This window comes from Mustela erminea, chromosome X (assembly GCF_009829155.1).
Source record: "Mustela erminea isolate mMusErm1 chromosome X, mMusErm1.Pri, whole genome shotgun sequence".
Taxonomy (NCBI): domain Eukaryota; kingdom Metazoa; phylum Chordata; class Mammalia; order Carnivora; family Mustelidae; genus Mustela; species Mustela erminea.
The window spans coordinates 56,657,332-56,671,548 of record NC_045635.1 but is presented as its reverse complement, the minus strand read 5'-3'; the positions used below and the strand labels follow the sequence as shown (position 1 = coordinate 56,671,548).

The following is a 14,217-nucleotide window of genomic DNA, read 5'->3' as shown; positions in this document are numbered from 1 at the left end:
TGAGTCCTAACAATCTGATGCAAGGAATGCTGGCACTGATCACTTGTTGTCTGGAATCTCTACTGCTTTGGCCTGGTATGAAGAGAGAACATTAATGGGCCTCGAAGGCAGGAGATCCAGAAAGTGATCCAAGTTTTGTCATTAGGTATGCTAACTAGAGTACATCACTGGATGTCTTGAGATTCCAGTTTTCCTCTCTGCAAATAAATTGGGCTAAACTACATAATCTCTAATGTTAATCTTTTAAAACTTAAAAAGCATATGTTCAGTCATTCTAATATAAACCTGTCCATCAACGCACTGGAGTATTGCCCTTGATGTGGTTATTAAAGGCGTAAGAAACAGCACTCTACATTACTGCCTAAATTACCAGATGTTTAATTCTCATTGAAAAATGGGCTGAGAGGGGTGCCTGGGTGGTTCAGTGGGTTAAGCCTCTACCTTCAGCTCAGGTCATGATCTCAGGGTCCTGGGATTGAGCCTTGCATCAGGATTTCTGCTCAGCAGGGAGCCTGCTTCCCTCTCTCTCTCTCTCTCTGCCTGCCTCTCTGCTTACTTGTGATCTCTCCCTCTGTCAAATAAAAAAATAAAATCTTTTTAAAAAATGGGCGGAGAAGCCATTAAGAAATTTGTTCAGTTTAGAATCATAAAAAGTCAAGCCTAGAAGGGATCCTCAGCCATCTCCTTTTATAGATATGGAAAAGGAGACCCAGAGGGGTTAGGTGGGCAGAGATGTAAAATAATCACAGAGGAAGACAGTGGGCAGTCAAGGAAACCTAACGTTGAATCCCAAGTCTATCACTGATTGTGTGATCTCGGTTCAGTCCCCAATCTCTTTGAACCTAAGCTTGTTTGTCAAAAAAAGAAAATAATATTCTTGCTATGAGGATAAAATAAAGAGAAGGTATTTAAAAGTTTTCTGTAAATAGGAAAAAAAATCATTATACACATTTTGGTTCTAAGTAGTCCAAAATTGCTCTGGTGATAGCACAGTCAGGATGAGAACCCAGAAGTGAATCCTAATGCAGTATTTTTTCCACACTACCAAAGGTTATATTCCCCTCTCCAATGGAACTATGCTCTCCTGTCCTCTCCCTTTATGTACAATGTGTATGGATCTTTCTTTGAACTTGAACACTTCTACTCTTCCTAATTTATTCTCATTCTCATTCATATTATTAAGATTTAAGAAGAATTAGGTTTACAAATAAATAGTACTTAAACCTACAAATATTTAATTCACTTAGTTTACTGATGGAGAGGTGCTTGAGAGTAAACAAATGTCATTTCAAGAGAAATGGCTAAACAGGCTAAGAAGTTATTGGTAAAGAGAGAGGAGAATAATTTTCACATCTTTAATTCTATCACTCTTTGAATTGATCTGGAAAACTACTTGACTTTTTAGACTGAAATCATAAGGAGTACAATATATCATAGAAATCCTAAATAAAATATTCAAAATCTCCTTCAATTTTGAAACTCCACACAAGAAAGTATAGTCTATCTCAAATTGCAGAGGAAGGAAATATAAGTACTTACAATGCAAGTGTCACACAAAGGATCAAAGGGCCCCACAGATCCCCTACAAGGCAAGAAAAAAACCAGAAGACTGTTAAACAACTATGTAGTATTTTCTATCTTTATTCCAATTATCTACCTCTCCCACTCTTGGAATTCAGACATCAAGGCTCTTTCTGTCTGCCCAAGCCTACCCAACCTCTCCTACCCCTCTACCTGCCCTCCCTGCCCCCCGATTCTGAATGCCCTTCTTCATATATCCTTTCAATTTTGTTGACTTCATAGACCACAAATCACCCCTCTTCCACCTACTAAGCCACATTCCAACATGCTATAAAGACCAATGGGCCAGAGGTCAAAAGACTTAGGTGCCCCATCCTCAGAAAGACTAGAGCCAAGTCACTCCATCAAACTGAGACTACATTAGTATAATCAGGTTCACCTCAAGAATATGAGAAATGAAGCTGAGAAGGAAGTGACTTCCCCACATATATATGTAATAGTTAGGTATGGAAGTGGGACCAGAACCTCAGTCTTCTGAGTCCTACTCCAAAGTTCTTTCCACTCTGCCACACTGCTTCCCTTTCAAAATTATTACTCTGAACTAGTATGGAACTGCTGTTTGTATAGGTGAGAAAACAAGTCTATATTGGTAATTTCATAAGGTCAAACCTTAGCAAATAACAGGCAACTTTTAGAAAAGTATAAAAGGCTCTGCCAACATCAGGTCTAAGCACAGTGGTTCTCAATTAATAGCTGTTAGGTAAATTCATCATCCAACAGTTCAGTAACATACAGCTTACAGCAAAATTACCTTCCCCAACAAAAATGAAAAAAGATACATATACCATTTCTAACTTTCACTTCTTACATACAAAACTTTAAAGAAGTATGCATATGTACATATTTATAATTTTTTTCCCACATTATATAAGTAATTTTGACACCACTGTGGAAAGTTTGGAAAAGGTATAAAGAAAAATCATAATCCTACCACTCTGATAAAATACTGTTTTTTCTTGTTAAATTTTTGAACTTATCAACTAAAAAAGTAAATTCAAGTACAACTGATACTAATACACATTTTAAAAAATACACTTAAGTTTTTCTTAATTCATAAAAAGTCTGTAATAGTTAAAACTATTTTCTTATTTTAGTAGAATATTAGTAGAATATATGTATATTCTACTAAAATAAGAATATATATATATATATATATATATATATATATATCTCACAAAATTTGCCATTTTAGTCACTTCTAAGTGTTCAAGCTTTGGGTACATTCACTGTTTTACAAACCTTGTATCATCCATCTCCAGAACTTTTTCATCTTCCTAAACTAAAACTCCAACCCTATTTCCCACTTAACCTCCAGCAATCATCATTTTACTTTGTATCAGTTCAACTACTCTAGGAACCTACTAGAAGTGAAAAAAAATATGTCCTTTCGTGACTGGCTTATTTTACTTAGCGCAATGTCTTCATAGCTCATCCATGTTGTAGCATGGATCAGAATTTTACTCCTTTTTAAAACTGAGTCATAGTCCATTAGTATATGGTATATGTCATGGTGTGTATACCACAACTTATCTATCCATCCATTCACCTTTTGGCTATTGTGAATAAGGCTGCTATGAACATGGCTGTACAAATATCTGCTTGAGTTCCTGCTTTCAATTTTGGGGTATATACCTAGAAGTGGAATAAGTGGATCATACAGTAATTCTATGCTTAATTTTCTGAGGAACCATCATGACATTTTGCACAGCAGCTGCACCATTTCACATTCCCATTAGCAATGCAAAAGGGTTCTAATTTCTCCACATCCTCACCAATAATTGTTATTTCTGTTTCTTTGATAATGGCTATCCTATTGGGTGTGAAGTGATACAGCATTGTGGGTTTTTTTAAGTCATGATTTTTTTCCTTAACACTTTGCCAAGGGCTATGCTAACAGGGCAGGGCAGAAGTACAAATTTGGGCCATGACTGACCTACCCTTTGTGCCAGCCTATCTGTCTATCCCCACAAGGTCTGGAAATGGACTTTAACACATGACATAGCTAATCATCATCACTAATAAGCAAAATAACACACTGGTTCTGCATTGCCACTAAAGCAAACTTGTTTTGGACTGAGCCACAGCAGCAGTTGAAAGGGTATCCTTACACCTGGGATAGTAGTGGTAGAATGGAAAGAAAATGAACTTGAAAACTGGGTTCTAGTCCTGCCTGTGTCATCCTAACCAGACTCTTAGCTTCTCTGAGACTCATTTTCTTCATCTGTAAAACAGGACCAATAATTCCTACTTCACAGGGCTGTTGTTAAGGATTAAAAAATATGTGTGTGTGTTTGTGTGTGTGTGTGTGTGTGTGCGCGCGTGCGCGCGCGCAGGAGGAGGGCATGGCACTAGAGTAACAGTTACCATTTATGGTGCAACTATCAAATGTCACATGCTGTGAGAGGTGGTTGATATGTATTACCTCTAAGCCTCACCAGCAGATATACATTACTATCTCTTCTTTAGCAGAGAAAGAAACTTGAGCCTCAGAAAAGAAAACTGTCTTATTCAAGATCACACAGGTAGTAATGGAACCATGATTCAAACCCAGATCTGTCCATGCTCTTTCCACTACATACCAGTAGTAACAAATCATGTCAGCTCTAACCCACCGTGTACTATGTTAAGAAAGATTCTGATGCGTTGGCATCCCTACATTATAGCTGAAATGCTGCCCAAATAGAAGGTGCACTCATGTACATCATTGTTACTATTCTCAAACAACTGATTCAATTTTTCTGATAAAGGGTACTATGAAAGCAAATATAAAAGGTCTAATGATTTTAATAATAAATTCTAAATAGACCATAATTTATTGCAAAAACTGTTTTGATAGACCTCCTGGTCAAAAAAACAGTCATCAGACTAAGTAATAGTTCTGCAAATAGAAATGTCAATAAAGATACTATTAATTTGTTACTCCTGGGCTGTTATTCTAATTTAATATTGAAACATTTTGCCTTTCCCTTGGAGATTGTCAGTTCAAGTTCAATAAAGTCCCTATGTGCTTATAGCTTCCAAAACTGTTTTTTTTTTCCAGTGGCAGATAGAGATATACCGTCTATAGAGAGAGGCAAGATGGCAGAGGAGTAGCAGACTGAAACAACATCAGATCCCAGGAGTTCAGCTATATAGGTATCAAATTATTCCGAACACCTAAAAACTCAACAGGAGATAGAAGAGAAGAAGAGCAGCAATTCTAGGAACAGAAAATTGACTAATTTCTGAAAGGTGGGACATGCAGAGAAGGGAATCCGATGTGACAGGGAAGGTAGGCCATGAGAGGAAGGTCCAGCTCCTGGAAAGCAGTGCAGCAGTGGAGCACAAAATCAGAATATTTAGAAGTCTGCTCCACTGATGGAAATCACTCCAGAGGCTAAGTAGGGGTGGAGCCCTCATGGGACAGTGTGCTCTCAGGTCCCACGGGGTCACAGAAAGATTGAGGGTGTCTGAGTGTGACAGAGCTGCCAGGTATTGGAGCGGGGAAGCCAATTACAGAGCCAAAAGAGTGAGCTTTCAGATCAGGATTACCTTAAACCATGATCCAAGACACAGTCGGGCTATAGCTCTTCGAGCAGGGCAACACAAGTGGCAGAGCCAGGGAGACTACCTTCCTGCTCTGGGAGGAGCAGCTCGGCAGGAATCTGTTGGGTTTGGAGACTCCAAAAGGGGCAGTGCACCAGAGAAAGAAACGCTCATCACAGACCGGGTGAGCTTGGAGTGTGGCCGGAGACCAGGGAGACAGGAGCAATTGACTGCATATCTCTGAGGGCACACTGAGGAGTGGGGCCCCAAGCTCTCAGCTGCTCCAGGCCGGAGACTGGGAGGCCACCGTTTTCATCCCTGTCCTCCAGAGCTCTGTGGAAAGCGATCAGGGAACAAAAGCTACCGAGAGTGAACTCGAGCAGATTACTTAGCCCAGTCCCTGGCAAGGAGGTGCAATTACACCTCGGGCAAAGACATTTGAGAATCACTGCAACAGGCTCTTCCCCCATAAGATTAGCAAGAACATCCAGGCAAGACCAAGCTCACAGGTGGCTCAAGGAGAACAGCAGAACTCCAGAGCTAGGGGAAAGCAACACAGAGAATTCATGGCTTTTCCCCCATGATCCATTCCTCTTGCAAAGTTAATTTCTTTTATTTTTTTTCTTATTCTATTTTTTAACTTCTCCTCTTTCCTCTTTTAGCGTTTTTTTAACTAGTTTATCTTAACAACAGCTTTCTAAAAACGATCTTTATAAACCTTCAATATTATAGTTGTTTTTTATCCCATCACTGTATTTAACCTTCCTTTTTGTATACACATAGGTTTTTTCTTTATTCTAAAAAATCTGGGGACACAATTTCTTCTAATAGATCAAAATATACCCTAATCTAGCACATGACTTTGTTCTAGTCTCCAGCATGAGCATATTCCTTCCTCTTTTTTTTCTTTTTCCAACCAACTTATCTTATCAATTCCTTTTTTAGAATTTTTTTAATTTTAATCTTTACAGTCACATGCCATCCCTTCATTGTGTTTACCTTATATTTATGTACCCTTACATATATAACTTTTTCTTTCTTTAAAATTTTGGGAGGTAGTTTCTTCTAAGATACCAAAATCAAGTGGGTGGCTCTGTTCTATTCACCAGTCATTCTCATATATATATATATATATATATATATATATATATATATATATATATAAAAAACAAATTCTCTCTATATATATATGTCTATATAAAATTTGTTTTTATTTTAAATTTTTATCTTTTTCCCCCTTTCTTCTCCGGCCAGTTTTAGGATCTCTTCTGACTTGGTTAGCATGCATTTTTCTGGGGTCTCTGCCACACTTTTAGTGTTTTATTCTCTTGTTCATATATTCTTATCTGGATAAAATGACAAGGCAGAAAAACTCACCACTAAAAAAAGAACAAGAGGCAGTACCAATGACTAGGGACCTAATTAATATGGACATTGGTAATAAGTTAGAACTAGAGTTCAGAACAACGATTCTCAAGGTGCTAGCTGGACTTAAAAAAGGCATGGAAGATATTAGAAAAACCCTGCCTGGAGAAATAAAAGCCCTTTCTGGAGAAATAAAAGAACTAAAATCTTAAAACATTGAAATCAAAAAAGCTATTAATGAGTTGCAATAAAAAAATGGAGGCTCCTACTGCTAGGATGAATGAGGCAAAAGAGAGAATTAGTGATATAGAAGACCAAATGACAGAAAATAAAGAAGCTGAGCAAAAGAGAGACAAACAACTACTGGACCACAAGGGGAAAATGAGAGAGATAAGTGATACCATAAGAAGAAACAACATTAGAATAATTGGGATTCCAGAAGAAGAAGAAAGAGAGTGGGGAGCAGAAGGTATATTGGAGCAAATTATTGGAGTGAATTTCCCTAATAGGGCAAAGGGAATAAGCATCAAAATCCAGGAGGTGCAGAGAACCTCCCTCAAAATAAATTAAGAATAGGTCCACACCCCGTCATCTAATAGTAAAATTTATAAGTCTTAGTGAACAAAGAGAAAATCCTGAAAGCAGGATTAAAGATTTAAAGAAAAATTTAAAGATTTTAAGTCAAACACTATACAGAGATAAGGAAGGACACTATATCATACTCAAAGTGTCTGTCCAACAAGAAGATCTAAAAATATTAAATATTTATGCCCCTACCATAGGAGCAGCCAACTATATAAACCAATTAATAACAAAATCAAAGAAACATATCGACAATAATACAATAATAGTAGGCAACTTTAACAACCCCCTCACTGAAATAGATGGATCATCCAAGGAAAAGAGCAACAAGGAAATAAAGGCCTTAAATGACACAATGAACCAGATGGACATCAAAGATATCTTCAGAACATTCCATCCCAAAGCAACAGAATATACATTCTTCTCTAGTGCACATGGAACATTCTGCAGAATAGATCGCATCCTGGGTCACAAATCAGGTCTCAACTGGTACCAAAAGATTGGGATCATTCCCTGCATATTTTCAGATCACAATGGCCTGAAGATAGAACTCAATCATGAAAGCAAAGTTGGAAAGAACTGAAATACATGGAGGCTAAAGAGCATTCTACTACGGAATGAATGGTTTAACCAGGAAATTAAAGAAAAATTGAAAAAATTCATGGAAAAAAATGATACACAACAAAGGCAGTCCTGAGAAGAAAATATATAGCAATACAAGCCTTTCTCAAGAAACAAGAAAAGTCTGAAGTACACAACCTAATCCTATACCTAAAGGAGCTGTAGAAAGAATAGCAAAGAAAGCCTAAAGCAGCAGAAGAGAAATAATAAAGATCAGAGCAGAAATCAATGAAATAGAAACCAAAAGAACAGTAGAACAAATCAACGAAACTAGGAGCTAGTTCTTTGAAAGAATTAATAAGATTAATAAACCCTGGCCAGACTTAACAAAAAGAAAAGAGAAAGGACCCAAATAAATAAAATCATGAATGAAAGAAGAGAGATCACAATCAACACCAAAAAACTACAAACACTTATAAGAACATATTATGAGCAACTATACACCAGCAAATTTGACAATCTGGAAGAAATGGATGCATTCCTAGAGACCTATAAACTGCCAAAACTGAACCAGGAAGAAATAGAAAACCTGAGCAGACCCATAACCAGTAAGGAGATTAAAGCAGTCATCAAAAATCTCCCAACAAATAAGAGCCCAGGGCCAGATGGTTTCCCAGGAGAATTCTACCAAACATTCAAAGAAGAATTAATACCTAATCTCCTGAAACTGTTCCAAAAATAGGAATGGAAGGAAAACTTCCAAACTCATTTTTTGAGGCCAGCATCACCTTGACCCCAAAACCAGACAAGGATCCCACCAAAAAAGAGAACTACAGACCAATATCCTTGATGAACACAGATGCGAAAATTCTCACCAAAATACTAGCCAATAGGATCCAACAGTACATTCAAAGGATTATTCACCACGACCAAGTGGGACTTATTCCAGGGCTGCAAGGTTGGTTCAACAGCCACAAGTCAATCAATGTGATAAAATACATTAATAAAAGAAAGAACAAGAACCATATCATACTCTCAATAGATGCTGAAAAAACATTTGACAAAGTACAGCATCCCTTCCTGATCAAAACTTTTCAAAGTGTAGGGATAGAGGGCACATACCTCAATATTATCAAGCCATCTATGAAAAACCCACCGCAAATATCATTCTCAATGGAGAAAAACTGAGAGCTTTTCCGCTAAGGTCAGGAACATAGCAGGAATGTCCATTATCACCACTGCTATTCAACAGAGTACTAGAAGTCCTAGCCTCAGCAATCAGACAACAACAACAACAAAAATTAAAGGCATCCAAATCGGCAAAGAAGAATCAAATCATCACTCTTTGCAGATGATATGATACTATATGTGGAAAACCCAAAAGGCTCCACTCCAAAACTGCTAGAACTTGTACAGAAATTCAGTAAAGTGTCAGGATATAAAATCAATGCTCAGAAATCAGTTGCGTTTCTATACACCAACAGCAAGACAGAAGAAAGAGAAACTAAGGAGTCAATCCCATTTACAATTGCACCCAAAACCATAAGATACCTAGGAATAAACCTAACCAAAGAGGCAAAGAATCTGTACTCAGAATACTATAGTGTACTCATGAAAGAAATTGAGGAAGACACAAAGAAATGGAAAAACGTTCCATGCTCATGAATTGGAAGAACAAATGCTGTGACAATGTTTATGCTACCTAAAGCAATCTACACATTCAATGCAATCCCTATCAAAATACCATCAACTTTTTCAAAGAAATGGAACAAATAATCCTAAAATTTACATGGAACCAGAAAAGACCTCGAATAGCCAAAGGAATATAGAAAAAGAAAACCAAAGTTGGTGACATCACAATTCCAGACTTCAAGCCTCTATTACAAAGCTGTCATCATCAAGACAGTATGGTACTGGCACAAAAACAGACACATAGATCAATGGAACAGAACAGAGAGCCCAGAAACAGATCCTCAACTCTATGGTCAACTAATCTTCAACAAAGCAGGAAAGAATGTCCAATGGAAAAGAGACAGTCTCTTCAACAAATGGTGTTGGGAAAATTGGGCAGCCACAAGCAGAAAAATGAAATTGGACCATTTCCTTACACCACACACGAAAATAGACTCAAAATGGATGAAGGACCTCAATGTGAGAAAGGAATCCATCAAAATCCTTGAGCAGAACACAGGCAGCAACCTCTTCGACCTCAGCCGCAGCAACTTCATCCTAGAGACATTGCCAAAGGCAAGGGAAGCAAGGGCAAAGATGAATTCTTGGGACTTCATCAAGATCAAAAGCTTTTGCACAGCAAAGAAACAGTTAACAAAACCAAAAGACAACGGACAGAATGGGAGAAGATATTTGCAAATGACATATCAGATAAAGGGCTAGTATCCAAAATCTATAAAGAATTTATCAAACTCAACACCCAAAGAACAAATAGCCTAATCAAGAAATGGGCAGTGGACATGAATAGACATTTCTGCAAAGAAGACATCCAGATGGCCAACAGACACATGGAAAAATGCTCACCATCACTCGGCATCAGGGAAATACAAATCAAAACCACAATGAGATACCACCTCACACCAGTCAGAATGGCTAAAATTAACCATTCAGGAAATGACAGATGCTGGCGAGGATGGGGAGAAAGGGGAACCCTCCTATATTGTTGGTTGGAATGCAATCTGGTACAACCACTCTGGAAAACAGCATGGAGGTTACTCAAAAGGCTAGAAATAAAGCTACCCTATGACCCAGTAATCGCACTACTGGGTATTTACTCTAAAAATACAAATGTAGTGATTTTGAAAGGGCATGTGCACATGAATGTTCATAGCAGCAGTGTCCACAATAGCCATATTATGGAAAGAACCTAGATGTCCATCAACAGATGAATGGATAAAGATGTGGTATATATGCACAATGGAATACTATGCAGCCATCAAAAGAAATGAAATCTTGCCATTTGCAACAATGTGAATGGAGTTAGAGGGTATTATGCTGAGCGAAGTAAGTCAATCAGAGAAAGGCAATTATCATGTGATCTCTTTGATATGAGGAATTTGAGAGGCAGAATGGGGGGGCTTTGTGGTTAGGGAAAGGAAAACGAAACAAGATGGTATTGGGAGGGAGACAAAACATAAGAGACTCTAAATCTCATGAAACAAACTGAGGGTTGCTAGGGGGGCAGGAGGTATGGAGAGGGTGGCTGGGTTATGGACATTAGGGAGGGTATGTGATTTGGTGTGTACTGTGAAGTGTGCAAGCCTGATGATTCACAGACCTGTTCCCCTGGGACAAATAATACATTATACTTTAATAAAAATAATTAATAAAACAAAAACAAAAGCAAACAAAAAAAGATATACTGTCTATATTTATTGATGAAGATGATACATTAGGCAAAATCTTCCAATCTATGAAATTCAATTCTAAATGTTTAAATTCTTCCAAAATGTTCATTTACATATTCTTTTATATATTTTTCATTTTGCAAAATTCCAGTTTTCTTATCACAGAAATGTAGCCACATAACGTATTTGATAAGGTACACTGAAAAACAGCAAATCCTCAAAAAACTATATACTTACAATCTCTCAACAGAGTATTACTTTTCCTTGGGTACAAAACATGCATGAATTTTTTCCCAACAGCTTTTAGATCACGCATCTGAAAGACATAAGCAACTTGTAGTGTCCTGACCAAGTTACGAAGTAGTCCCCTCACTTAATTTGCTCAAATTTATTTTAACCTCCTAGGTTCACTGAATTTGGGAACTACAATGTCAGTTTAACACCTTCACTATACAAACAGAAAGGTAATGTATTTCTACTAACTTTTTAAAAATTTACTTAAATTCAATTAATTAATATAAAATGCATAATCGTTTCAGAGTTAGAGGTCAGTGATTCATCAGTCTTATATACTACTCAGTGCTCTATTAACTTTTTAATTAAGTCCTTAAGCCAACATTTAACTCTTTACCACATCCACCTGTTCTGTTTTGATTTTTAAAGCTCTGTAAAGGAGAAACACAGCTGTAGCAATATGTTACTTAAAGAACCTAAAATAATGTAACTATTAAAATCTACTCTGCAACACATGGCATCTGACTTTCAGTTCATAACTGATGAAGTCCTAAGGGCCAATGAGCCTGCTCCCTAACTACCATATTATACAGAATAAAACAAATTAATTTCCAACATTCCCAATTTAACTGGTAAATGAATCCTAGAAGCAAGATTTTTAAAGATCAAGACAGCTGAGGAGCACCTGGGTGGCTCAGGTAATGATCTTACAATCCTGGGATCAAGCCCCCTGTTGGGCTTCCTGCTCAGCAGGGGGTCTGCTTCTCCTTTCACTCTCCCTCTCCCCCACCCTGTTCAATCTCCTCTCTCTCTCTCTCTTTCAAATAAATAAATAAATAAAACTTAAAAAAAAAATCTAGACATTTGTAAAAGAGTACAGCAATACAAATATAACCTGTCAAATATAGTTGAGATAATTCTGTTCTAATTTTTTCACCTATCAATTTCTTCATGTAATTAATAGTTCTTTATGAATATATTAACAGATGTTTAGTATTCCATCCCATAGATATAACACAATTTACTTAACTGAAATCCCTTCTGTTGTTCAATTTACCCTTATTATAAGGAATGCTGTAATAAACATCTTTGTATATTAATATTCTTCTGTATTTTGAAAAATATTTTTTTAAAAATTCCATATACCCTGTGTGGAGCAGAATGACCAGCTTAAAAATATTCGAACATTGTAAGATTCTTAATACTCATTACAGCCAAATTGCTCTCCAAAAAGGCTGTACGAGTTATTCTCTAGGGGAAAATCTTAAATTTCAATAAATAAGATATACTGAAAATCAGTGAGCCAAACCAAAAAAGTCCTATAGTTACTTAGTCCCATGATACTGAACAGAAGTTCTCTCAGCTAGGCTAACTTACAATGGTATTCTGAACAGATTCATTTAATGTGGAGCTGTCAAATTCCCGAATATGAGATCTCATAGGAATGGTGATTTCTCCTTCCACAGGGATGTCTTGTGAGATCGATATATCAGAAAGGCCTGCAAACTGAGAAGAGTTGGGGAAAAAAATTAAAGTCTGTAATCAACTGCAGCATTTTTCAAAGACATCATTTCCTAGTGAGTAGAGACTATGTCTTTTCATGGGGTGTTACACAGTTTTTTAAAGTAAGGTATTAGTTTACCAGACATTACACAATGTGTTCAACTAAAATTCTCAAATGGTTTTTTCTTTTAACTTAAATAAGGAGATGGCACATGATAGAAAAAATTACAAAGTAAACGGCATAGACACTTTCTTGCTCTCAAATATTTGCTTTCTTTCAAGCATGAAACCTTCACATGGCACAAGTTAGCAAGATTGCAAAGATATCTGAAAACAACCTTTTGGGAATTGCATCTTAACACAGCCACAATTCTGTAGCTCTTTTGCTCTGTGGTAGGCTCTGGTGGCCTCTGCTGGCTACAAAGGAGCATGAAGTGAAGCCTAACGGGAAACTGGGAAGAACAAGGAAATATCAAAATAAATTCTCATCTCTACTCTTTCTAGCAGGTTACCTAGCAAACCAGATCAAGTAACATTTCCCAAGTGAATTGTGAGATTGCAAGCTCATAAACTCTTATGTTCAAATGCCAAATTTTATTAGTATAACTAAAACTTTGAAATCTTCAAGTCCCTAAGAAAATAATCCCTTCTCACATGGATTTTGTCCCAACAGGCACAATATTTAAAGGGTAGCAGTTGCAGGTAAATAAAGTACAAGACAGTACACTGAAATTTTAGGAAGAATAAAGTTGCTCAAAGAACTTATGAAAAATAACTTCTCAAACACACTTTTAATAAGAAATGCAAATTAAAGCTACTTGTAATAAATGTTTATCCCTGTTAAGACTGACAAAAATACAACAGTATGACAACATACTCTGGGAGTGAAGTATTCACACACATCTGGTGGGAATGCAAAATAATACTACAGTCTACGAAGATGAATCTGGCAATATCTAGCAAATTTATACATGGATCACCCATTGACTGAGCAATGCCACTTTTAGGAGTCTAAAGACAAGGGGCAAAAACACAAAAACACATATACTCAAAGCTACTTATTAACACTACTTATAAAAGCAAAAACCCGAGAATAACCCATATGCCCACCAACAGAGGATTACTTGAATAAAGTATGGGATATGGACATAACAGAGCTCTATGCAGCTGTAAAAGAAATGGGAGTATCTTCAAAGTACTATTTAAGGAGTGTTAAATAAAAAAGGAATGTGGAGAAAAGTTTGTAAAATATGCTACCATTTATCTAAGAAAGGAGAGAATACAAATACACACTCTCACACCTGAACGTTATTTTTAAGACTTTATTTATTTGACAAAGAAAGAGCATGAGGAGCAGAGGGAGAGAAAGAAGCAAACTCCCTGTGGAGCAAGGAGCTCGATGTGGGACTCGATCGCCAGACCCTAGGATCATGACCTGAGCCAAAGGTGGATGCTTCACCAACTGAGCCACCCAGGCATCCCGATTGTTATCTTTTAAATGTAAGAA

The 14,217-nt window shown here is 37.0% G+C and overlaps 1 protein-coding gene across 2 annotated transcripts in view; it reads right to left on the bottom strand.

Annotated features, from left to right (window-relative positions):
• YIPF6 (Yip1 domain family member 6) overlaps positions 1-14,217 on the bottom strand; it is a 43,140-nt gene that overhangs the window by 10,977 nt on the left and 17,946 nt on the right. For both annotated transcript variants that reach the window (XM_032330358.1, XM_032330357.1), the window contains exons 2-4: positions 12,585-12,713; positions 11,211-11,289; positions 1,540-1,582 (exon numbers count right to left, since the gene is read on the bottom strand). In XM_032330358.1, the coding sequence (XP_032186249.1) occupies positions 1,540-1,582; positions 11,211-11,289; positions 12,585-12,713 (251 nt within the window). The remainder of the gene's footprint in view (positions 1-1,539; positions 1,583-11,210; positions 11,290-12,584; positions 12,714-14,217) is intronic.